At 34.5% G+C, this 27,875-nt stretch overlaps 1 protein-coding gene across 3 annotated transcripts in view; it reads right to left on the bottom strand.

The window, feature by feature from the left end:
• Positions 1-2,620: 2,620 nt before the first annotated feature.
• The window catches only part of TBC1D12 (TBC1 domain family member 12), a 90,473-nt gene continuing 65,218 nt past the window's right edge, over positions 2,621-27,875 (bottom strand). The window contains exons 4-13 of one of the 3 annotated variants that reach the window (XM_057735198.1): positions 24,245-24,327; positions 22,141-22,258; positions 20,862-20,968; positions 15,291-15,371; positions 11,908-11,996; positions 10,945-11,016; positions 8,455-8,583; positions 8,079-8,188; positions 5,275-5,533; positions 2,621-4,500 (exon numbers count right to left, since the gene is read on the bottom strand). In XM_057735198.1, the coding sequence (XP_057591181.1) occupies positions 4,432-4,500; positions 5,275-5,533; positions 8,079-8,188; positions 8,455-8,583; positions 10,945-11,016; positions 11,908-11,996; positions 15,291-15,371; positions 20,862-20,968; positions 22,141-22,258; positions 24,245-24,327 (1,117 nt within the window). In that variant the 3' untranslated portion in view covers positions 2,621-4,431. Of the gene's footprint in view, positions 4,501-5,274; positions 5,534-8,078; positions 8,189-8,454; positions 8,584-10,944; positions 11,017-11,907; positions 11,997-15,290; positions 15,372-20,861; positions 20,969-22,140; positions 22,259-24,244; positions 24,328-27,875 lie in introns of those variants that run through there. The other 2 variants (XM_057735200.1, XM_057735199.1) reach the window with 2 other exon arrangements.

A 27,875-nucleotide genomic window follows, 5' to 3' on the forward strand; every position in this document is an offset into this window, starting at 1 on the left:
ATGAAAGTTGTTATCTTAAAGTCAGAGGCTTTGAAAATCTCAATGCTACCTAACTTTTGTAGTCAAAAAATATACTCAAACCAAATCTGTTGCATTTCTTTAAAATAACAATGAAATACCAGAAAGGGAAAGTTTAAGAAAAAAATCCCTTTTAAAATCTCATCAAAAAATAAAATAAAATACTTAAGAATAAACCTGACCAAGGAGGTAAAAGACTTACATGCTGAAAATTATAAAACATTGATATAGGAAACTGAAGATGATTCAAAGAAATAGAAAGATAGCCCATGCTCTTGGAAGAACTAATATAGTTAACATGGCCATACTACCCAAAGCAATCTACAGTTTTAATGTAATCCCTATAAATCACCCAGGACATTTTTCACAGAACTAGAACAAATAATGCTAAAATGTGTATGGAACCATAAAAGAAACAGAATTGCCAAAGCAATCCTGAGAAAAAAGAACAAAGCTGGAAGCAAAGTCCCAGACTTCAGACAGTACTACAGAGCTGTAGTAATCAAAATAGCATGGTATTGGTACAAAAACAGACATGGATCAATGGAACAGAACAGAGAGCCCAGAAATAAACCCACACACCTATGGTCAATTAATCTTCGACAAAGGAGGCAAGAATATACAATGGAGAAAAGACAGTCTCTTCAGCAAGTGGTGTTGGGAAAGCTGGAGAGCCACATGCAAATCAATGAAGTTAGAACACACCCTCTCACCATGCACAAAAATAAATTCAAAATAGCTTAGAGACTTAAATATAAGACATGATACCATAAAACTCCTAGAAGAGAACATAGGCAAAACATTCTCTGACATAAATGGTACCAATGTTTTCTTAGGTCAGTCTCCCAAGGCACTAGAAATAAAAGCAAAAATAAATAGATGGGACCTAATCAAATTTAGATGCTTTAGCACAGCAAAGGAAACCATTACCAAAACAAAGACAACCTACAGACTGGGAGAAAATACTTGCAAATGATGTGACCTACAAGGGCTTAATTTCCAAAATATACAAACAGCTCAATAACGAAAAACACAACAAACAAGCCAAGAAATGGGCAGAAGACCTAAATAGACATTTCTCCAAAGAAGACATACAGATGGCCCAAAAGGCACATGAAAGGTTGCTCAGCATCACTGATTAGAGAAATATAAGTCAAAACTACAATGAGGTATTACCAGTCAGAATGGCTATCACCAAAAGTCTACAAACAGGGGACTTCCTTGGCAGTCCAGCAGTTAAGAATCTGCGCTTCCACTGCAGGGGAATGGGTTCGATCCCTGGTTGGGGAATTAAGATTCCTCATGTCATGGCCAAAAAAAAAAAGAGTCTACAAATAATAAATGCTGGAGAGGGTGTGGAGAAAAGGGAACCCTCCTACACTGTTGGTGGGAATGTAAATTGGTATAGCCACTATGAGGAACAGTATAGAGGTTCCTTAAAAAATTAAAAATAGAGTTACCATATGATCTCGCAATTCCACTCCTGGGCATATATCTGGAGAAAACTCTAATTCGAAAAGATACATGCACCCCAATGTTCACAGAAGCACTATTTACAATAGCCAAGACATGGAAGCAACCTAAATGTCCATTAATATGTGAATGGATAAAGAAGATATGGTATATGTATACAATGGAATACTACTCAGCCATAAAAAAGAATGAAATAATTCCATTTGCAGAAATATGGACAGACGTAGAGATTATCATACTAAGTGAAGTAAATCAGAAAGACAAACACCATATGATCCACTTATATGTGGAATCTAAAATATGACACAAATGAACTTATTTACAAAACAAAAACAGACTCACAGACATAGAGAACAGATTTGTGGTTACCAAAGAGGAAAAGCCAGGGGGCGAGGGGGGTATAAATTAGGAGTTTGGGATTAACAGATACTACTGTATATAAAATAGGTAAACAACAAGGACCTACTGTACAGCACAGGGAACTATATTCAGTATTTTGTAACAAACCATAATGGAAAAGAACATAAAAAAGAATATATATATGTATATATAGCTGAATTGAATCACTGTGCTATACACCAGAAACTAACACAACATTGTAAATCAATTATACTTCAATTAAAAAAATATATATATGTATATACTCAAACAAATAACATTATATAAAGGACATTACTGCAAAAGAAATCAACAAAAACTATGACTATGTTCTCTGACTTTAGAAAACTATGCTAGTTACTGGAGTCTTCAGTAGCACTTAAATAATACAACGCACACCTGGCTAAAAGGACAATGAAGTGAGAAATACTGATTAAGTAGACGAACAAATAAAACATCATATTAAATTTCACATTACCTTGAGGCTTTTAGGAAAGTTATTTTTTAATTGAAAATATATTTTAACCAAAAAAACTGTCATACACTGACCATGTGAATAATGAATAACTCCATACTGCCTGTAAAAGAGGTTCAAGGGAAAATACAGTACAATATTTTAGCTGCCAATATTGTCAAGTCTCAAGAGGCAAAAGGCCCAGTGCATCCCAGGAAGAGAAATGTGGCAAAAAACTTTATTCCCTTTTTATCTCCACATGTAGTTAAATATCCCCAAAATAAAGAAGACTCATTTCAAGTAATTACTCTGCTTACATGTTTTATTTACACAGTAATTATTAATAGTGGTTTTTAGTAAATTCCTTGTATTTACACTTTATATACACATTTATACTTGAAGGGTAAAGAAACTGTACAATAATAAAAAATGAGAAAAAGAAATACAGTAACTTAGGTCCAACTCAGGCAACAAATACACAAAAGTAAGATTAAATTTAGGCAGGCGGTATAACCTCAATGAGATTACTGCCAGGGGTTACATTCCCTCTATCAGGGCCACCAATACCAAGGAAGTAGTTACCAGAGTTAAAATGTCATTGTAAAGCCTATTAAGACCTTAGGTACTCCCTCAATATTTTATTACACTACTAGTTTCCACTAAGCAAGCTCCTATGACAGGAGTTAACTTCTGAGGGTTCCATCAGTGGTCCCTAGGCTACAATGACCCATAGGGTAAAAAGTACATGGGTACCATCTGGTCCCATACTCCTAAAGAGGCAGTCACTACACTAACAAGGTTCTCAGGCTTGTTAGTTTGAAGACTATATACCACTAACACAAACAGTGTGCCTAAGTGTTGTTTCAAATTAAACTGCAACATAAAAGCACACTATAAATCTAATTATTAAGCAAATACCATTTTATAGAGATATCACTCATGATATTCAAGTGATTTATTTTAGGTTTAAGAATTAAACATATTATAATAAATTTAATGTCAATTTACCAATAATTAATCATTCCTTTATCCACTATATCATCCAAGTTGACTCATTAAAAAAATTAATTTTACCTTTCCTTTACTCTTATTTCCATTGATTAGAAAATTATACACAGTGTTTTACAAGTCATGGACTTGGCTACATATTAAGATTTCAAATTTCAAACTGGAATTAAAAAATTTTGTTTCTACAGTGAAAGAATTTTAACTAACAAATTTATAGTCTTGCCAAGTAGCATGCTATTTAAGATCTCTGAGAATTCATTACTTTTTACTCTTACCAGTGAAAAACCTCATTTATATTTATGTACTTACTCCCCACCCCCAAAAGTCTTCAGTCCATTAAAGTGCAAAGAAATTTCCTTCCACCAGTTAGCTTTCTTAAATTACTAGATGAATAATTTCTTAGACTAGAAACAGAAAGGCTAAAATGCCCTGAATGATAGGAATTCCTTAAGGAAAAGAAACAATTTCCTGTCAAAAACAAATAGACATGATACTGTGGAAAAGCACCTGCACAAATGCTAAACAATCTCCTAACAATATTTCCAGTTCCCAGATAAACTAAATTTGCCCCAACCTGTGAGTGAAGATAAACAATTTCAATGACATAAATAATTTACAATCAACGTTGCTTATTCTTGGTCTATATCTTCAAAAGTTCGGAACTGGAGATAGTATCTGTACTAAAGTGTTTATTTCAAATAGTATTTTGGAAGTTAAAGTAGTATTTAACAATCCTGTTCTGACCTCCAAAGTGCCTTTATGCTAACTGTTAAAAAAGAAGAGATGTAAAAATTTGAACTATCTCCAAAGCTGTTAAAAAAATTTATTGCATTAAACTGTTCACTCCAAATTACGGAGTATGAACTAGCCATTTATACTTTTTCCTTTGTAAAATGGCTCTGCCTATAAAATACTTTTTTATTAATACTGTCAATAGGTTACTCATTCACTTCAGCCATGGAATTCAAAATCAGCAGTTTTCCATGTCTTGATTCTTTTAGCTTTCTTCAACATTTTCTTCTATGCTTTTTACATAGGAAACAAAAAACTTTTATCAAAAACATTTTTTTATATTGCAATTAGTCTGTTAATTTTGAAGATTAACTTTTCAGAGCTGGACTATTATTCTTGTCTCCTTCTTTAATATCCTTCATCACAGATGCAAAGACCTGGAAATTACATAAAGTAAACATTAATCCTCAAAAAAATACCATGCAGATTAAAAAGATTTTAAAAACTATAGTTTATTAACATGAAAAAGCTTTAGTATACATAACTCTGTTCCCTAAAAGACTGCCATTCTCAAATCCTCTTTTGTTTCAACCCAATTTTATGATATATACTTAGATTCCAGTTTTCATCACTTGCCAAATATTATAAAATTACCATTAGGTAATAAAACATTTTCTTGATCAATATTCTTATATTTTCATTTTCATAAGCAATAAAACTGTGAGCTTATAATGCCTACTATCTATCATTCATGGAGCAAATGTTAACACTATTTTTACGTCATTGGCTTTAGACTGCCAATATATTTGCTTCCCTAACAAGACTAAGCATCTAAAAAGTCAGGATCATACATTATATTCTACATTATATTCTTTCTATTGCAAACTCTTAGTACACATCAGGTATTTAATACAATTTTTGTCTATTTGCAATACCAAGGTAATTATATAATTGCCCTGGCAAATACATGATTACTATAGGCTGTACTTCACTGAACTCATAAGACATTACTAGACTTACATAAAAATAAAGCCATAGGTCTGGAGAGGTGAAAGAGGGGCAATTTGGTTATTTTTTTCAAAGTCAAAAATTATTTTTTTAAGTTTTTAAAAAATTTAAGCACTAACATTTGAGAAATATATAACTTTTTTTTTCAACAAGAAATAAACTGTTTTAATACATTTATTGTAACTAGGAAAATGTCACTCTACCTGAGTCCATTTTTTGGTACTATTCTGCATCTGAATGGCTGCAATACAGCTGAACAGCTTTTCTGATGTGATATCTTCTGGCAATTTAGTTAGAAACTGTGCTATGTGAATAAAGTCCATCTGTAGAAGAATATCTTCATATAATCGGAGGATTCCTAATCCAGTCCTAAATAAAAATTCCTCCCCATCTCTGCAAAATACATCCCAGACTCGACAGGCCAGATCAAGTGGTAGTGATTTGCTATATAGTGTGAAGATCCTAAAATTAGGAGGAAAAAGACATTGAAATTTTTCATTCATTTATTGACTCACTCATTAAGCATCTCTATATAAAATGAACAATGCTTAATCAGGGCGAAAAAGGCAAATAAGATATGGCTCCTTCCCTGAAAGAATGTGAGCAGAGGGAAATTAAGTAATAAATAACAAAAGTATGTGAATTTACAAACTTACATGGGGATATGCCCTAATACTAGAGTGGCAGAATAACCTCATGGTTAAGGGTATGGGCTCTGAAACCAGAATACATGAGTTTGAATCTTAGATTTGCAATTTATTTGTTGCATTACCTTGAGTAAGATACTTTTCCTCACTGTGCCTCAGTTTCCTCATTAGTAAACAAAAGATAATAAAATTACCTCTCAGGACTGTCCTGATAATTAAAGGAGTTAATAAATGTAAAGTATTTAGAATAGTGCCTGGCACAAAAGAAATGCTTGATAAAAGTTACTTCTTTTTTTTAAAATTTATTTTCTTTTTTTTTAATTAATTAATTAATTTATTTATTTATTTTAGTGGCTGTGTTGGGTCTTCGTTGCTGCACACGGGCTTTCTCTAGTTGCGGCGAGTGGGGGCTACTCTTCATTGTGGTGTGTGGGCTTCTCACTGCGATGGCCTCTCCATTGCAGAGCACGGGCCCTAGGCGCATGGGCTTCAGTAGTTGCGGCACATGGGCTCAATAGTTGTGGCTCATGGGCTCTAGAGCGCAGGCTCAATAGTTGTGGCACACGGGCTTCGTTGCTCCGCCACATGTGGTATCTTCCTGGGGCAGGGATCGAACCCGTGTCTCCTGCATTGGCAGGCGGATTCTTACTCACTGCGCCACCTAGGAATTCCCAAAAGTTACTACTTATTACTATATGAGGAAACCAAGTAACACCTTTTAGTAACCTAATTACAAAACCATAAAGTCTGACTTCTCTTTTCTCTTTCTCCAAACATCCACTGTTTTGGTTTCCCTTCACCAAACTTTACTTACTACTTCTTTTGGAGCATGAATACCCTCTAAAAGAATCACCAAAATGGCTTTTCACATCCTTTCTGATAATGTTTGCTCATGTAAGTCTTTATACAGTGGTACACTCTGGTTGAGGTACACTCTCAACTAAATAAATAAAGAGTGGTACACTCTTTATCCAGGGGTAGCACTCCGGTTGAGGAAGTAGGGAGGATAGGTGCTAGAGAACTTCTCTTGATGTTGCCTTGGCAAAGAAGGTACACATGTTTTACACAGACTGTGTTTATCTGAGGTACTGCTGATGAAACCTGAGCAAGGAAACTAAAGTCTCTTCTGCTAAAAAATAAAAAAAAATTCCCTTTAGCACTGCCACTTATTTATTCCTCTTTTTTCTTTCACCAATGATTCTGGGATTCAGAACAGAGGCAGTGAAACAAAAATCCATGTCTACTTCTTAAATTATAAACAGATATTTAATTGCATAACAAAAAACATACTCTTGGTAGTACAGAAAATACTGACTCTGTTCAAAATGCGAAAGGGTACCAGTAGTGCCTAGACAATTTCTAGTATACAGTGCTCACTCAGTATTAATTCCATCCTGCTCCCTTTATCAACTGTGATCCTACTTTGCCTCACATTCACAGTCCTTAAGACAGACAATTGAGGAGTTTTTCCCCCCTTCTTTACAGATTTAGTATTTGACCTTGGTCCTTTGGGTCCCATAATATAAAACCCTTCTCTCCATGATTTGGGTCCTACCAAAAGGAACTGTAATGTTCATAATGGGAATGGAAGAGAATACACTGGAAAATAATTGTTTTTAAAAAATAAATAAAAGAAATAAAAGAAACCTCAAATAAGCAGAAAGATGTTTGATCAATGTCATTATTAACTTATTTTTCTACACTAAAACTTAATATCACTTATATGAAACCCACTGATTTTTAATGATTAGGATTTAAGGATTAAATATTTCACATGTACTCTTAACTGCTCCATCTCTTGGGCAAAATTCACCCCCCTCTCTATAATCAATTGGCTACTGCTCACCAGAGTCCTAGGCAAACTTTCCAAGTTAAAACAGAAGACCTAGAATTGTAAAGTTGAAAGAAGACATTAGCACCTAAATAAGGCATCATTACTCAGTCAGAAAGTTGGATAAGGCCTTGGGAAAAACAAAACCCTCAGTAAAGAAACACTATCAGAACTATCATAAGCTTGTGTATTAAGAATATTAAAGCAGTAGCAACTAAGTCTTTCTGAGAACTTAGTATGTACCAGGCATTGAATGAGATATCCATGCAAAACACTCTCACTACAACTCAAGATATAGATATTATTATTCCCATTTTATAGTTAGGAAACTGAAACACAAACTAAGGAATTCTGATTTCAACCCAGAGTCCATGCTCTTAATCAAATGCCTCCCAACAAAAATCTGAGAGTTTCTCTGTGTAAGAGAAGAGTTTTTATATGTATGATCCTATGCATGAGATTTACTTCAGGCAAAAAGTTATACTGTGTTTACTTTTAATAATTATACTTTATATATGTCATGACTTACCAATCTATCAAGTATATGTCTGGTGTAAGACTATAAGATTTGAAATGAAGAAATAGTTTGGAGAGATTTTCTTCAAAAAATACTTCAAACGCTGCAAAATATTTCAACATCTAAAGATAGAAATTTCAACAAAATTATTTAAGAGTATACTCTAGAAACAGAGAAATTATATCCTTAAATTATAAGTTAACAGAAAATCTTGCTTAACACCTTTGAGCCTTTTCATCAAGCATTCATAAAACTATAATTCACTGAAAAGCTTATTTTAGATCAGATTACCTTAGTCTTCTAATTACTGTTTTTCACTCTAAAAGGGCATTCAGACTATGGAAACTGATGGTCAAAGAAAAACACAATTCATTCCAAATGTCCATACCATGCTGTGATCCACACGAAAAAAGGCTAATTGGCATGGCTTATTCAGGAGATTTGCAAATGCAATGAAGGCATCTGCCTCTTCCAAGTTGAGAATGAGAACTGCTGCTATGAAGGACATCCCTTGGACCTTCAAAGGGAAAAGAAATTAATCAAAATGTGCTTACAATAATACTTCTATACAGATTATTTTATTGTATTCCTGAAAAGGTACAAAGTGACATTACAAAGTAGAATTAACCAAGTTTTTTTCTTTCTTTTTATTTTCCAATAAAGGTAAATATAGAGAACCACTAAAAAGTATGAAATCTCCCTAATTTTACTTTCCTTGTTCATGTTGGAAAAAGTATTAGGGAAAATTTTGGAAAAAAGAAAAAGTATCAGCTATTACTTGCTATAAAAGCCTATCTCAGTATCCTACCTAGTTTTCATTTTCTCTCAGTCTGAAGTATTTCAGAGTATAAACTCACAAAATTTAATGAAAATTAGGTGACTGTCTTCATTGTTATAACACATCTGTCTAAGGTAGAATGTGAAGAACTAATAAGAATAAAAGAGATGGATGAGAAGTGCTGCTGAAATTCCAAGAAAGAAGAGGTGGTGGCGTTAGGATAGTGAGGCTGGATTCCTGGAAAAGCAGGAAGAAAAGTTAGAAAAACCATCCTAAGCTGGAAAAGACGTATCAGCAAAGACATATAGGACCAGCCCAGTTGGAGCACAAGATTTACTATCGGATTAATGGTAAAAATTAGAAAAAGTAGGATTATTTACAAATTGTGAAAGGTCTTCAGTAAAAGGCTAAGCAATATAGATGTTTGCTTGTGAGCTGTAAGTAGCTACTGCACATTTTTTAGCAGATAATTGGGAACTGCTGTTGTAAAAATATTCATTCTTTCATTAAAACAAAAGTTTATCAAGCACTTCTGGTAGAAATTTACATAGACTTACACAGAGAGACGGGGAGAACAAATAAAGTAAACAGTAATACAGACTGGTGTCCTTTGTTATTTTAAATATAACTGAAATGTGAACCATTACCAAAGTTTTACAAGATATACTGAAGAAATTCCACAGATAAAACTTTTGTGTGATTTACTTATAGATTAAGTATGTTATTCATTAATGCAGTTAAAAACCCATTTTGTCAAATTATATCATGAAATATGCATTCCAATAGAGTTTATACTATTCTTATCACATAAAACAAGTCTGACTGACTGACTGGCTTGCCAATGAGGCTTGGCATTACCAGTTAGGTAATAAGGTGGTCATTTTACATAAATCCAATGAGCTAATAAATCTGTGTATTCTGTAGTGTATTAATGAAGAACTTGTTCATATATTTTTCTTTAAGTGGATGATGACATATATAAACTCATTATAGTGTTTAAATTCCATTGGCTACACTTTTTAAAAGAAGTATAAGTTTTAGGGCTTCCCTGGTGGCACAGTGGTTAAGAATCTGCCTGCCAATGCAGGGGACACGGGTACGAGCCCTGTCCTGGGAAGATCCCACATGCCACTAAGCCCATGTGCCACAGTTACTGCACCTGTGCTCTAGAACCCGCGAGCCACAACTACTGAGCCCGTGTGACACAACTACTGAAGCACGCACGCCTAGAGCCCGTGCTGTGCAACAACAGAAGCCACCACAATGAGAAGCCTATGCACTGCAGCGACAAGTAGCCCCTGCTTGCTGCAACTAGAGAAAGCTTGCACACTGCAACGAAGACCCAATAAATTAAAAAAAGAAAAAAAAAAAAAGACAAAGGCAAGAAGATGAAGGTTTTATGATTTCTAGTTAAACATGACAACATAAACATATATTTTTCTTTTTCCCTCCCAAATTCAACTAAAATAACAGTAAATAAAAAGATAAGTATTAACCTAGGAGGACAAAAAGAATGGGAAATAATATAAACAGTAGATAAAAGATATCAAAAGCATTTTAGAAATTTTAACTAAATGGAGAATGTTGAAACTAAAATATGTGCAGAGGAGGAAGCCAAGAAGCAGCAAGCTAATACAGCCACAAAATCTGGACGGCTTGGGAACTGAAGTTATCAGGTTCCTCTAAAACTGAAAGGCGGGGCTAAAACTAGGTTTGGTTAAAAATCTGTAAAAGGAGGAAATCCCCTCCTCTATCCTGTATGGACAGGTATCTACCTTTCCCTCAACCCAGCAGAACATAAGAGGTTTATCTCTGAAGGAACAGTCAGGAAAAGGAGAGTCAGAGAGAAGGCACCACAGCAGGGACTATAAATAAAAATTTACAAATTGAATGGTAAAATCCCCAGCTGCTCTCCGAGAAAGTTGGCTATCAGTCTCATAAGCCTCTAGAAGGAGATGGAAAGATTCCTCTCCAGGTCAATTAATATGACCAAGAAAAAAAACAGACACAGACATTTGGGAGCTAATACAACATAAGATACTATGAGATAAAAGAGATAAAATGTTTATATTCAAAAACCAGAGTGAAACAAATACTTACATAACCAACATCAGGTCTGTAACATGTATATGCCCCTAATATACTATGTAAGACATCATGATATGGGCCACCCTTAGAGGAGAGGAAAATGAAATGTCAAGCTACACAAATAATTGTCTCTAAGTTAATTCTCAAAAAACATGTTAATAAACTTTACATTTCCTAAATGAGAAGTTTTAGTCAGTATACTGAATCACTCTGCAAAGACGGTTTCTAAAGTATGGATAAAAAATATTTAATTGAGGAAAACCAAAAAAAAAAAAAACCAAATAAACTCACTTGATGGATGGATACAAGCTATGCAGTTTGTGTGCAATTTTAAAGGTGTCTAAATTTGGTACAATAAAATTATAATGAAAACAGATTCTTTCCTTTGATATAATTTCAGCAAAAGAAAACCATCAAGCTGCACAAAGTTCATTAATAATTTTGATCTTACTGGTAAAATTTTTAATGTCATTTTATCAATATAAAGATAGAATTCCATGAATAAGGACTTTAGTCATATAGACACATAAAATGTAATCATTTCTCTCCTCATAAAGTACAAGCAACTTCATAACAGCCTATGCACAAAAAATAAACCATTTCTTCCTATTTTGATAGCAATTCTGAAAAATTTTTAAGTTTTGGAACAAACTTCTTTATACTTTAACAATTTAGTAGGCAAAAATGTTAAAATTCAAATATGTTACAGAATAGAAAGTAAAACAAACAAATTTACTTCAGTGAAAACTCATCAAGTACCTTTATGTGCTATGCTAACTGCAATGCATTCAATCAGTGAAATAAAATAATGAAAATGCCTTTACTATTTTCCTACTAGTCTTACATTTTTTATATAAAGCTCTCCAATTTTTATAGTTTTGCCTTTTAAAAAATAATAGCTATGCATTTAGAGAATTTGTTCCCTTGGATTAAAAAAAAAAGAATAGTTGTTACAAGCTGGTTGGAAACCCTTACCTTCTGAAAGATGTAGAGCGATGGAAATGTACGAGATATGTCCAACTTAATTAATTCCAGACTGCCCTCCCGATCAGCAACAGATACACCTGCATTTGCCAAGTAGATAAAACTGAAATGATTATTTGACTATACAAAGTTCAATCTTATAAACACAAAATGATCACACAGCATATATGCTACTTAAAGTTAAAACCTGAATAATCAAGAAATTTAAAGAAATGCCACACAGCTTTTGCTGGAGCTTAGAGCCTCTAATAAAAAGAAATTATCTATACATTTATCAAAGTTTTATGGTGACAGATTTCTGCTTCTAGCTTTCATGGAAGGTAGTGGAAGACTATTGCTCCCACAATAACAACTAGGAAAAAAACAAATTTCAAATATTACGTTTTAAAAAAGGTGTAAGAGGGAATTCCCTGGCAGTCCAGTGGTTAGGACTCTGCGCTCTCACTGCTGAGGGTCCAGAAAGAGGTCTAAAGGATTTAAATCCCAGAAAGAGAAGAGCCATTCCTTTCCTAGGTGAGTGGAAACCAGTGGCCGTTTTTCTTCCTAGGGGCATCTGCCAAGTCTGGGAATGGACTCAGGATTGAGCCTGCCATAGACAAAGGTACACTGCTTGGGGAAAGAGAAACCAGAAGAGCTTTTCATGGCCACATAAGACTAACATGATAGAAAGGACCTGGAGGAGCCTGAATGTATCTTTGGTTTTACCCTGTGGGACTTTTGCTGAGTGTTAGTGTGGTGCAGAAGGCCAGGCTGGAAAGACAGAATGAAATCACCCATAAGCAACATGGCCCTTGGGAGAATGTCTCATTGAAGAGGGGAGCCTGTAGTCAAAATAGGACAGTTCTTCCTATCAACAAATTTGAAACACAAGATAAACTTAAGTCTATCTAAAGCTGCAATCTTGCCCAATCTAGCTCAGTTACTGACTGAATTGAGGTGATAACCCAATGGCCTATCAGAAAAAAGCATACTTCCTCTGCAGGGGAAACATCAGCTTCAATTTATACCTTTTTTATGTATAATAACTGACATAAAATTTAAAATTTTAAGATACGCAAAGAATCAGGAAAATATGACATATAATCAAGGGAAAAACCAGCCAATATGAAACACACCTGCAGATGATCCAGGAATGGAATTAACAAATAAGACTATTAACTATTATAAATATGTTAAAGAAAATAAGGAAAATGATGGAGGAAATGTGTGGGATGAAAGATAATTTCCACAGAAAATTAGAATCTATAAAAGAACCAGGTAGACATTCCACAATTACAAAGTGTAATATCTGAAATTAAAGACTTGTCAGATGTATTTAATAGACTGGATATAAAAGAAGAGAGGATTCATGAACTTGATTACAAAAATCATCTAAACTGAAGCACAGAACGAAAAAGAATTTTAAAAAATAATATAAGAGACTTATGGGACACTGTTAAATGGTCTAACATACATGTCATTGAAGTCCTAGAAGGAAAGATGAGGTAGAAGTGATAATTGAAAAGATAACGCCCAAAGCAGTTTAATGACAACTACAAATTATAAACACCCAGGAAATAAGAAATCAGTAATTTAAACAGAACAGTGTTTCTGATTGAAACAGTTCTTCATTTACATTTAATTTCTACTAAAGTACAACCTTTACCATTTATTTAATCATGACAAAATATCTCTGCTCATAATTATAATTCTTATGCTTCTAATATTTCATAAAAGTGAGTTTAAAAACTCAGGCTGAGGCTCTGCCAATGAAAACTTCCTATATCTTTTTCTTTGCACTTTTAGTTTCCCACAAATAGCTGACATAGCTAATAGGTCTTGGGATGATACTTACATTAACCCTTCTGCAAATCAAATCTTCTTTCTAGGGACTTCCCTGGTGGCCCAGTGGTTAAGACTCTGAGCTCCCAATGCAGGGGGCCTGGATTCAATCCCTGGTCAGGGTACTAGATCCCACATGCATGCTGCAACTAAGAGTTTGCATGCCACAACTAAAGAGCCCATGTGCCACAATTAAGGAGCCCACCTGTGGCAACTAAGACCTGGTGCAACCAAATAAATACATATATATAATATGTATATTATATAAATATATATATATTTATTAAAAAATCTCTCTAACCTTGTTTAGTCAGTTTTCCCCACCCTACTGTTCACTTTTCTAAATTAGAAAAAAGAGTATTCAAGGAATCCAACAGAGTTGTTTACATACTTATAGAAAACCACTATGAGATATGCACCATTTCTCTACCCTAAACCATGTTCATTTTTAGAGTTTTACTTATAAGCAAGAGAAAAATTTGCTTTCTATGAAGTAGAAAGAAAAGTAAATGGCAGATAAATAGCTCCCCATTATTCAAGGGCAAGAGATAACTGAATAAATTTACCTAAACTTAATAAACTGACAGGAAAAAAAAGTCTTCCTGTTTTCGTCAAAATGATTAGGAAAAAAAACTGATGAGAGTGGAGGGAAAGATGAGGTCTATGTGTGGATTAAATGAACAAAGATTAAGGCACAATAAGGATTATAAATAATACATTAGGGAATGAATGAAAGTCAGTGAGAGTCAGGGGAGACAAGAGGTTACAGTGAGGTGTGAAGATCATCTATCTTTCAGTTAAGTAATAGCTGGCGTAAAAATACTGCAACCCATTAATCTTACTGTTGTGATTAAATCCTGGACTCTGGCGTCCAACAACCTGGGTTTACATTACAACTTCACTGTTCCCAAGTTAATGACTCTGAGCCTCAGTTTCCTCTTATATCATTCAGTATAATACCATTTACTTAAAGGGCTATTAACATTAAAGGAGATAATGTATGTAAAGAATTACTACAGTTCCTGACACACTGTAAAAATCACACTAATATCTCAGCAACTGGATTTTTTTTTTTTTGGCTGCATTGCTATGCACAGGCTTTCTCTAGTTGTGGCAAGTGGGGGCTACTCTTCATTGCAGTGCATGGGTTTCTCAATGAGGTGGCTTCTCTTGTGGAGCATGGGTGCTAGGTGCTCAGGCTTCAGTAGTTGCAGCATGTGGGCTCAGCAGTTGTGGCATGCAGGCCCTAGAGCACATGGGCTTCAGTAGTTGTGGCATGTGGGCTAAGTAGTTACAGCACACGGGCTCTAGGGCACACAGACGTCAGCAGTTGTGGCATGTGGGTACAGTAGTTGTGGCTCACATGCTCTACAGCACAGGCTCAATAGTTGTGGTACATGGGCTTAGCAGCTCCATGGCATGTGGGATCTTCCCGGACCAGGATGGAACCCATGTCCCCTGAACTGGCAGGCAGATTCTCAACCACTGCACCACCAGGAAAGTCCCATAACTGGATTTGAGAAATTTTTATTAACAACAAAAAAACACCATACCTTCTAAATCATTCTCTGAACTTGTTTCACTGAAGCTTTTCCACCTTTCCTTTGCTCTTGAGAGGAAGATTTCATAAAGTTCTGGGGGGGGGGGGAGAATAAAAATTCATAAATAATAGGAAAGAAACTTACCCAAATATTTCTATTTTTACTCTTACTTAAAAATAAAGAGAAAAATCCTATTATAAGGTCAGATTTCTCTTATGTAGCAGGCATCAAAAATGTGGCAAATTAAAGTACTTGATCCTACCAAAACTATTCATTACACAACCAGAAAGATATAGCAAAGAAAATACTGCAGAGTGGTCATCCAAATAGCTACAATACAGAATAAATGTTAAGAGGCAGGAAGAGATGGTTCTGCTAAAGAAGGATCACTGCAGAACAGCACAAACATGATTTTCTTGGAGTCAGTCAGATCTAGATTCAAATTCCAGCTCTGCAACTTACTACCTGTAGGACTTCAAGAAAGGTACTTGATCACTCTGGAACTTGGCTTTCTTTATCTGAAAACTGTGGAAAAACAACACCTAGCCTTGGGGTTACTGATGATTAAATACGATAATTTACATACAGCTCCTGATACCTTACAGACCCTCAATAAATGCAAATGCTACTTCTTGCTTTCCTTCTCTCTTGAAACTGGTTTCTCCATCATGATATTGCTATCTAAGGCTACCTAAGCTATCCAAAGCTATCAAACTTCACACATTTCACCAGAAGCCCTACATACAAAAATCTCAACTCTGTTCTTTTTACTTTAATTGCCCAATCACTTTTTTTGAAATTAATTGATTTATTAATTGGCTGCATTGGGTCTTCCTTGCTGTGCACAGGCTTTCTCTAGTTGCAGTGAGAAAGTGAGCAGGGGCTACTCTTTGCTGTGGTGCACGGGCTTCTCATTGTAGTGGTTTCTTCTGTTGTGGAGCATGGGCTTTAGGCGTGCGCACTTCAGTAGTTGTGGCTCTTGGACTCTAGAGCATAGGCTCAGTAGTTGTGGCGCACGGGCTTAGTTGCTCCGCGGCATGTGGGATCTTCCCAGCCCAGGGCTCGAACCCATGTCCCCTGCATTGGCAGGTGGATTCTTAACGCCTATGCCACCAGGGGAGCCCCCAAACATTTTTTGAGACTACCACTCTGTGCTTTCACATACAGCATCGCATTAAAACTTCAAGAAAAGAAACTGAAATTTTTTATCAATTCTCAAATTTTAATTGTTTCTACTTTCTAACCATTACAGATATTTAAAAATACATAAAAATAGGGCTTCCCTGGTGGTGCAGTGGTTAAGAATATGCCTGCCAATGCAGGGGACATGGGTTCGAGCCCTGGGCTGGGAAGATCCACATGCTGCGGACCAACTAAGCCTGTGCGCCACAACTACTGAGTCTGCGCTCTACAGCCTGTGAGCCACAACTCTTGAGCCCACGTGCTGCAACTACTGAAGCCCGAGCACCTAGAGCCCATGCTCCCCAACAAGAGAAGTCACCACAATGAGAAACCCGCGCACCACAATGAAGAGTAGCCCCCGCTCACCGCAACTAGAGAAAGCCTGTGCACAGCTACGAAGACCCAACGCAGCCAATAAATATAGTAAATTGCAATGACAAAACAGCAAAAAGTACTTCTTGCCTAAATACTAACATTTATATATTGTCCAAAATACCAAGAAGACATTTTACTTCCATTAATGTTCTTTAAAAAATGTATTTAGGGGACTTCCCTAGTGGTCCAGTGGCTAAGACTTCACCTTCCAATGCAGGGGGTGTGAGTTTGATCCCTGGTCAGGGAGCTAAAATCCCGTAGGCCTTGCGGCCAAAAAAACAAAACATAAAACGGAAGCAATATTGTAACAAATTCAATAAAGACTTTAAAAATGGTCCACATAAAAAAAAAAATCTTAAAAAAAAAGGTATTTATGGGAACTTCCCTGGTGGTCCAGTGGTTAAGACTCTGTGCTCCCAGTGCAGGGGGCCCGGGTTCAATCCCTGGTCAGGGAACTAGATCCCCCACATGCCGCAACTAAAGACCTGGCACAGACAAATAAATAAATAAATTCATTGATTAATTTTAAAAAATGTATTTAGGAAATTCCCTGGTGGTCCAGTGGTTAGTACTCTGTGCTTTCACTGCTGCGGGTATGGGCTGGATCCCTGGTCAGGGAACTAAGATCCGGCAAGTTGCATGGTGCGGCCAAAATTTGTTTTTAATTAAAAAATAAAAATATAAAATGTACTTGTTTTTGAAGGTAATACATGAATGTCATTTTTTAAAAAAATTCAAAAAGTACAAAACAGTATAGAGTGAAAAATAAATTTCCTTCCCTCCAACGCACTCTGTGCTTACCAAAACCGTGAAGACAAAAATATGTATCCACAAGCATATACATATATATTTTCCTTTTGAAAAAAAAAAGGTGGCAACATATTATATGCATTGATTTGCATCTTGCTTTATCACAATGGAAGTTGTTCCATCTTAGTAGAATAAATCTGCTTTAGTTTTTTTTTAAACAACTTCACAGTATCCCAATGTATGACTGTACCATAAAAAGTATACATAAAACATATTGCCAAGAACCTGATCATTATAAAATAGCTTACTTTTACATTTCAAATAGACTCTTACTATTCTGATCTCTTCTCCCTTCTGTTCACTTTTCATGGTTTGGAAAGAAGAAATTTAAAAAGAACAAAAAACTTAAAATTTCTATTATTTGTGCCCAACTCCATCAATTATTTGATATAAGACATAGATATAATTTAAAATTTAGATTATATATATATAAATTTTTGTAGTTATCAAACTGAGGTTTGCACTTTTTCATTTCAAACTGATTCCAAGCTAGGTCCAGTTTCACTATTCTACTCAAATTTCAAAACTGTCTTGGAAGAAGGAAGGCTCATCAAGTAAATATATCACCTTTGGAAGTCACAAAATTAATCCAAATAATAAATATGTGGCAATGCATTTTCAAACATCAAAGGATCTCTCTCTAAAGAAGAGTTACAGTGCTTATCTATAGTAAGAAGACCTGCACCTCAGTTCAGTTCCATGCTTGATTGGACATACCACACATTTTATTCTGTATCTACAAATGTAGAGCTTGAAGCAGACTTGAGGAAGTATCTTGGACTTGAGCAGAGAATGTTTTGAGATCAGTGTGTTTCGCTTTCTCGTTTTCTGACAGTAATAACACTGTATACATTCTTGGTAAACTTTACTCTCACCATAATTTTATATTCATCACTACAGATAACTGTTAGAACACCCCTCTGAGGTAGCCAAGCATGTTATCCCCATTTACAGATGAAGAAACTAAGACCTCTAGATGTTAAGTAATTTGCCCAAGGTCACAAACCTAATACATAGTGGAACCAAGATTTGAACCACACTTGACTGACTTTAGAACCCCTATTCTTAGCTGCTATTCTCTAACAGAGAATAAATTTCATGATTAAAACAAATACAAAAGAAAAAGTGTCAAACTTAGAGCCCCTGAAAGTAAACAAAGTTATCAAAAGTAAATTTACTTCCACTGAAATTTAGCTTTCTTCCTACCACTAATGAAAAAGAAGAGAATGAGTATGCATTTCACTCCTGAATACATAACTGTTTAGTAGACAGAAGCTAAGATTACTTTGAAAATAAATGACTCAGTTATTTTACAAACTTTATAAATTTCAAGCTTAAAAAATAACTTTTTGATTAGAGTATCACAAAAGATTAATACTAACTTAACCAATGTTTTAATGTCTAAGTTATCTGGATACCTAAAACTGTAAAGCCAAAGTTCTTAACAAAACAAAATTGCAAACAAAACTTCAAACAGCCACCAATACTTCATCATTTCACCTGTATATAAAACTGATTCCTAGGACTTTAAGACAACACAATACCTTTTCTGAGCTTAATTTAAAACTCAATTCTTCCCTTAAATTCTCATTTTTTAATTGAAAAAAGAAGTAATGACATGTTCATTACAGGATATTTGTGAAAATCAATTTTATAAACTATACATGATCATGCTATTCAAAGTTGGCATCACTTTTAAGACTAAACATTTAGATTTCTGTTATAAATTCTGAACAACTATATATAATGCTGATTGATGTAATGAATGTCCTTGGAGAAAAGTCTTTGTACTCAATCCTGATTATTTACTTAGAGTGTTAGAACTGGAATAAATGGGTCAAAAGTGTTATTTTTTGGTATTTTTGGTAAATATTTCTAAATTATTTTCAGTCATACTCTTTGCAGGTAATTGTCATTCACTTTAATCAATTTAAGGAGCAAACAGTACCTTGATGTTATTTGTTTTTGTTATTTATTTTTTGGCTGCACTGCAGGGCATGTAGGATCTTAGTTATGCGACCAGGGACCGAAGCTGCACCCCCTATATTGGAACCCTGGAGTCTTTAACCACTGGACCACCAGGGAAGTCCCCATGTTGTTTTAACACAAGTGTCTGATTCAGCGATCACCAAGAAAATGGTTAAATACACGTAAATTATAGTACAGCCAAATCGTGGAATACAGTGCAACTACAGTATGTAAAAGTACACCTGTATGCACAGACACAGAGGGATGTTCAGATAGTTTGTGGGGAAAAAAATAAAAGGAAGAAAGAGAAGGCTTAAAAATTACCCTATACAGATGTACACTTTTTTATGTGCATAGAAAAAAGATCTGGAAGAACATACACCAAATTGCTAACTTGTATTTATAATAGGATCAAGAGCAGAAATTTGGGTGGAATAGGGGAAAGAAATATGCAGCTTGTACTTTACTACTGCCTGACTTTTTTTCAATAAATATGTAAATAGAAAATTTTAAGTAACAATATATTATTTACATTATTATACTAGAGTCCCTCAGTCTTTCTGTGGTGCCTTATCTGGCATTATCATTATCACACAGACCATTTAGTATCGTTTATCCATAATTATTTTACCCTATTTCATACTATTCTCATTTTATCTAATTTTTTTTAGTTCATCAAAACAATACTACATTTTATTCCTATCTATATTTTACTCCTATGCTTCAAGGTTTTAAGAAACTTAAGAAAATAAAAACAATGTGAATCTTACTTCTTTTTGTTCTTTAAACTTTAAAATTTTGAAATAAAAAAATTCAAAATGACTGGTTTGGGGAGAAAGGTAGGAAGAGAAATTTCTAGCCTTCCCTCAATATTTACGGTTTTCTGAATAAAGACGAAACTTTTCCACAACCGGACTATTTTATTTTCCCTTGTATATGCTTATGCACCTACTGTTATCTAGACCCAGAAGTTTTTGAAATTACCTACAGCTAAGATATTCAGATGTCACAATTATTATTGATAATTGTAAACTAAAGGAAAAGCCACAAATCCTATTTATATAATATGAAACACAGTAACTTACTGATTAAATTACACCAGGTTTTAGAGGGGAATGGGGAATGAAGCATGCTCTTAAAATGACATATATGGTACTGCCTTTTCAAATGACCAATCTACTAATCTGCTTTGTAACTCTGAAGATGGCTATTTGCATTTGTGGGAGTAACTGAATATAGAATACAAACCAGGAGTGATATTTAGTTCATTTCCTACAGCTAGACTCCAAACTTTCCCACGAACACTAGGGGGCAATCCCTGCCACCACAATTCTCGAACTCTTCTCGTACTACGCCTAGAATTAAAGGGGGAGAAAAAAGGAGAAAGTTACTTTTTATACCCAAAATACTAGTTGCATGATGGTTTATCTAGTCTATGGCCAAGTGACTGAATGATTTTTCAGAACTAAAGAGTTAAGTATGTGTGATGCGCTCTTTCCTTGGGTTCATGCATGTAGGCAAAAAAAGCCAAAAAAATATACAGCAATTTAAAGGGAACTGCCTTCTATAACTGCCACTTATACTAAGGATACAGTAAGAGAATCAGAAATATGGGGACAATTATGAAAAAACAGGATAAAAGGAACAAAAATGCATTGTCAATTTAGTAGCAAAAACAAAAGGAGTGTGGGCTTTAAAATCTGATAGACTGGAGTTCAAATCTGGTTAACCACCCATTAATTGTACAACCCTGGGCAAATCACTTAACCTTTCTGTCTTTGAGCTTCCCTATAAGATAAATGGGAGTAAAGGTTATAAGAATCAAATGCAATTACTTGTGTAAAGAGCCTAATATAGTATCTGTCACACTGTGCTGATATTCAACAAATTCCCAATGCACATCCTACACAAGGCATTGCAGAAGACATCTCCTACTATCCAGTCTAGAGGAAAAATAAGGCATGTATAAAAATATTATCAAAAAATAAAAGGCAAAGTAAGGCAAGAAGTGTATTAGTTCTCAAAGTATAACGGGACATTACAGAAGGGAAAGATCATAAGTATTATATTATCTTGATTATGAGAGAAGCATATTAAAAATCACTTTAATATTTAACATTTAATAAATGCATATTACAATGAATGTACGTATTTAATATTTTCTTTGCCAAAAAACCTGCTATTACATCAACAGTGCATCCTGCAATAGATGGCATGTTAGAATTAAGAAAATATGGTAACTGAGGAAATCAGAAGTTTCATGAACCAACTAGTATTTCAGGTGGGACTCAAATGATAGGTAAAATTCTGACGGGCATAGAGGGTGGTCAGTAAGGGAAGCAGGCATTAGAGACTGAGGGATTTACAAAACCAAAGCACAGAGATAAGCTTGAAAATTTTCAAACACTGGTTGATAGCATAATTTAGTCAAAACATAAGATATATGCTGGAAGTCATAAAAATATAAAATTGGAAACATGAGCTCTTTGGAGACAGACTGAAATTCAGGAAAGGTCTGCTTACTTACATTACTTCCCAATTGGGTAGTATTTCATTGATCCAAATTACCATTGCACTTGCAATGTTTTCTTCCTGTTTAAATCGTTCTTTCATTATTTTTTTTCTTTTATGTGCTTCTTTAATTTCTGTTTTAAACAAGTAAAAATTATTTTAATATAAGAAGAGCTAAATCAAAATGCCCTTCCCCGTCTACCTAAGTCTACAAAAAAGGGTTTCTCAAAAAGAATACTCTGATAACAGAAAGGAAGAAGGGAAGAAGGGGAGGAAAGGAAAAAGAGAAAGAGGAAAGGAGGGAAAGAAGGAAAAATGAGAAAGAAAATGAACTTGATTAACATAATTTTAAAATAACCTCTCCTATTCTACAAAAATAAATGGAACAAAGCTCAGAAAAATAATTTAAATAGATTACTATACCACACAGTCTATTTATACTTTATCAATCAATGAACTGAAATTTTTCATGAATTAACTATGTAAAAATAAACAGTGGGCAACTAACCAATACCATTTTTTCATACAAGGGGTTTATGACTTTCTTCACATAAAACCACATGACATTAAAAAATGATTTTGCCAACAGTGAACCCTTTTTAGTATGATGTTTCAGTTTACTAATTAGATTGAAATTTTAAAATCCTTCTAACATACACACATACACACAACACCCCTCTGAAGATCAGAAGTCACAATTTTGGAATAAGAGATGCCTCAAATATAGAGAAGTATATATACAGACAATGAATGAATTTTAGAACCATTGGGGACTTCAGAGATCAGTTAGCTAAACTGTTTTCTAATTGTGTTTCACATATAATTCAGAAGCCATCTTAAGGATGCAAGTAAGCAGCTCCACTTTATTTATGTATTCAGATTCTAAGTAAGATTCCTTTGGAGAGGGTTCCACTGCTTTATAAAAAAAAAATAGTATTGACTGAGGGGCATGAAAACCCAGATCTAGTCAACCTGCCCTCCACCCCTCTTCTTCCCCCAATACACACACCACACTTCACAGAGGAGGAAACTAACATTAGGTCTATTTAGAGTGTCATATCCAAGTAGTATCAAACAGGATTAAAGTTTTGACCTTCTGATTTCCCAATTCAATGTTACTTATATCAGGCTGTTAGAATCATCTAATTTATCAATAACCATCTTAAATATTAATCAAATAGTAAAGGCAGTGTTAAGAGTCAATTAAAATTTGTTGGGGATGCTAGAAATATTTCAAGTTCTTTATAGTAAAATAAACTCAACCAATGTTTAAATAATTACGCCTTTTAGAAAGATTGTGCCACAAAGTAGAACTGTATACTATTACAATATTCCATTCACTTAAGTCAAAGGAAAAAATATGAGTTGTTAATGAAGCTTATGTCTAAACATATATATAACTGTATAATATTTTCTAAAAATGTATCCTGAACTAACAGTACTTAGTAAATAAGTATTGTTAAGTCATCCTTATGTTTTATTTTTGGTTGGGAGAGAGAATGAATGAATAAATGTGTGAATTTATACACATAAGACTATACATTTCTGTGTCTGTCCAAATGACACAACTGAGACTCTAGAGAAACTTCGTTAAGTCACAAAAGCAAATTTTACTTCCAAATCATATCCTCATAACCATATAAAAAGTTGTAAAATGTTAAAATTATTAAATTATAAAATACAAAAAGCCTAGTGAAAAAAGAAGTGATTTTTATGAATAGGTTCATGAATAATATTTTCACTTATAAATTAAGGTACTAGTAGTCCCAGGTTTATGACACAATTACAAGACTCTCATAGATAGTCTGCTGCCTTTCTCTCCATATTAGTTTTGTAAAAGTACTGACAGAAAAACTACGATTCTAGTATGAATCATAGAATTCATAATAAAAATAAAAACCTAGAATTTTATTTCTCTTTAAGAACAAATTTATGCAGTTTACTGTATGTCAATTATATCCCAAAAGTTCTTAAAAAAAAACAAATTTAGTTAGAAAAATAAGAAATCAGCATCATCTTAAAGACAGCCTTGGTCAATTTCACCATCTTCCATCTTGTTGAAATTAATTTCCTATTGACATCAATAAATTAAATATACCAACTGGAGTTAAATTTTATACCTCGTTTTTTGGCCTCAGCCACCATTTCATCATATTCTTGCCGGTGACGTAAAGCTTCTTCCACAGATTTGGCAGGAAGATTTCTGAGGGAAAAAAAAAATTTAAGTCAAGTTTTAAAAGACTAACTTAAGTTTATTGATTTCTTTTCTTTTTATAGCCAGATACAAATAATCTCTAACCTAACCTTCACATTTCATACATTAAGAAAGTATAAGGTTGATGGGACTTCCCTGGGTGGTCCAGTGGTAAAGAATCTGCCTTCCAATGCAGGGGACGTAGGTTTTATTCCCAGTTGGGGAACTAAGATCCCACATGTTGTGGGGCAACTAAGCCTGCGTGCCACGACTACTGAGCTCGCACACCTCAACGAGAGAGCCTATGTGCCACAAACTACAGAGCCCACACTCCCTGGAACCTGCACACCACAACCAGAAAGAGAAAAACTTGCACACCAAAACTAGACGGAAGGCCACCTGCCGCAATGAAAGATCCCATGTGCCTCAAGGAACATCCCCCGTGCCGCAACTAAGACCTGACTAAGCCAAAAAAATAAATAAAAAAGAAAATAAATATTAAAAAAAAAAAAAGAAAGTATGAAAAGAACTATGCATCTTAGAAAAGAATCAGAATCCAGGTTGTTAATATTTGTTGTACATATGTGTATATATATATTTATATATCATATACATTTGTTTATATATCATTGAAACATGTCCAATTTCAGCCAATAATCCTAGGTTATTTGTAAAACCCACTTACCATAGTTTTTCTTTTTTTTAGTCAACTTTTTAAAAAAAATATTTATTTATTTATTTGGCTGTGCTGGGTCTAGTTATGGCATGTGGGATCTTTAGCTGTTACACACAGGGATCAAACCCGGGCCCCCTGCATTGGCAGCGCGGAGTCTTAACCACTGGACTACCTGGGAAGTCCCTACTCAAATTTTTGGAGGTATAATTTCCCACAACAAAATGGACAGAACATATTATAAGAGTACGGTTTGATAAGTTTTGACAAATGTATATACCTGTACAAACAACGCACCAATCAAGATACAGAATGTTCCCATCATTCCACAAAGTTTCTTTTTGACTCCTTTACACTTGATACTTACCTACCTCCTACTTTAAGCAATCACATATTTGATTTCTATCACTACAGATTAGTTAGTTGCCTTTAAAGAATTTCATATAGATTCTTTTGTGCCTGGCTTCTTTGGCTCAGCCCATTTTTGATATTCATCCACGTTGTTCTGTGTATTAGTAATCTATTCCTTTTAACTGGTGAATAATGTTCCATTTACCCATGTGGACAGACATTTAGATTGTTTCCAGGTAGGGGCTACTATGAATAAAAATTACTATAAATATTCATTTCAAGTGTGGCTATCTGCATTCATTTTTTCTTGGTAAATACCTAGGAGTAGACTTCTTGGATCATAATGTAAGTGCAGGTATATTTTTATAACAAAATGCTTTCCACTTTATTAGAAATTTAAGATAACATTCTAAATAAAAATTTGATCATCAGCTACTTGCTTATACTATACAGTATTTTGGTTTATAAAATCAAAGGCTTCACAGAGCCAGTGATTTAGATAAATGACTGTGCAAAAGAAACATTTGAATATTACTACACATCCAAATATGTCATAATAATGTCCAGTTTTTGGAATCAGTTTTTAAAATTATTTTCAAAAGGCTAGGTGGGGAAAGGTATGTGACAAATTTTCAAATTATACATTCTACTTTTCGCTTCTTAAGTTAGTCAGATTCCTCAGTTATGTTGTAGCAGGGAGGAATAAAGGTTAAGATTTCTGCTTCAGGCCATAACGGAATAAGAGGGATCAGGTTTATCTTCTTGCCTCAATTAGAAAAATGAATAAAATATATTAAACAACAGTTTTTAAGACACTGAACAACAGGCAGCACAACACAGTGGTCCTTGGGAGAAAGGAAACAAACAAGGTAACCCTGAAAGTGCCTGATCTTACAGCCTGGAGTCTCAGTGGCAGGAGGCAGTGCCAAAACAGAGCCCATCAGTGTTGATGAGTTGAGGAAACATTAGAGTTTGAAGTTGGGGAGTCCAAGACAACTAGAATTTGCATAACAGAGTACCAGAGAGAAGGGAGCTCCAGAGGCTTTGGCTGAACACTGATCTATGCATGCGTGTGATTAAACTATGGTAGCCAGGGAAAGACACACCAGAAAGAAATAGGTGGAATATTTTCAAAATCACACTGAACTGGCCCGTCAAAGTAGAAAGACTTCCTAATAGGGTATCAGGTAGAGTCCTTGGGGTAATGCCTCAGTAGTAAGGATAAATTAGCCCTAAAGGTTGTTCTGGAAGCACCCTAACAATGATTAGATCAAAAGGATCAAACCAATTCCAAATAACTTAACTGCATACTAAACCAAAAAAATATTTAAAGGAATACAAAAAAGTTCAATATCCTACCATGTAAAAATACAATATCTGGTATCCAATAAAAACTGCCAGGTATGTAAAGAATCAGGAAAATACAAACCATAATGAGAAGAAAAATCAATCAGCAGAAACAGTGCAGAAATGTCAGAAAACAGGATTATAACTCAAGGGTGATAAAACTGCTGTTATAAATATACTCAAGAAGGTGGAAGAAAGCAGGAGCATGATAAGAGAAATTCAAGATCCAAATCAAACGTCTACAGATGAAAATTTCTAAAATGATAAATTCAAAAGATGGGATTGACAGCAAATTATATACTGCAGGAGAAAAAAAAGTGAACTTTACAATACAATAATAACAAACTATATAAAATGAGAGACAGAGAGAAAAAAATATACCCCCCCCCCCCCAAAAAAAAAGCACAAATGAGCTATGGGACATGGGAAAATATCAAGTAACATAATATATGTTTAATGGACATCTCAGAAGAAAGGAGGGAGGGCAGAACAAAGAAACTGTTGAAGAAATGAAGGCTAAAGCTTTTCCAAAATCAAAAGAAAACTATAAATGCACCAACACATTAAGCTCAATGAACCCCAAACAGATGGAACATGAGGAAAACCACCCCAAAGAATACCATAATCTAATTCATGAAAACCCCAAAGAATACCATAATCTAATTCATGAAAATCTAATTCATGAAAATTCATAGAGGAAAGTCTTGAAAGCATTCAGAAAGTAAAAGAATTCACTGAAGGCTGAAGAAGTCAACAAAGACTTGAAAGGAAAGAGCCTTATCCTTAAAGGATTACGTAGGTGAGAAGTAGAAATAGGATAACTGCATTCCAAATGAGGGTAGTAACATGAGCAAAGGCATGAAGGCGTGGCTTTAAAAGACAAGTTTGATTATAAAATAGAGTAAGGTGTAAAGAAATATTTATCCCAAACACTGTCTAGAACAGAACTTTTTGCATAGTATTTTTATAAACTCCTTCTGAAGGGAAATTATCATTCCTGATAAAAAGCTTAATCTATTTTGGATGAATTCTAACAAGTTTAAGAAAGTTCTTCTGGGAATTTAGCTATCTACCACTGAGCTGTCAGTCAGTCAAGAGTCTAAGGATCTTCAGCCAGGTATTCTTTCCTTGCTTATTTAACCACTCTTTGAATGGGCCTGGTTCATTCTCTCTGGCAGCAAGACTG

The sequence above is a fragment of the Hippopotamus amphibius genome, chromosome 5 (assembly GCF_030028045.1).
Source record: "Hippopotamus amphibius kiboko isolate mHipAmp2 chromosome 5, mHipAmp2.hap2, whole genome shotgun sequence".
In the NCBI taxonomy this organism is placed as follows: domain Eukaryota; kingdom Metazoa; phylum Chordata; class Mammalia; order Artiodactyla; family Hippopotamidae; genus Hippopotamus; species Hippopotamus amphibius.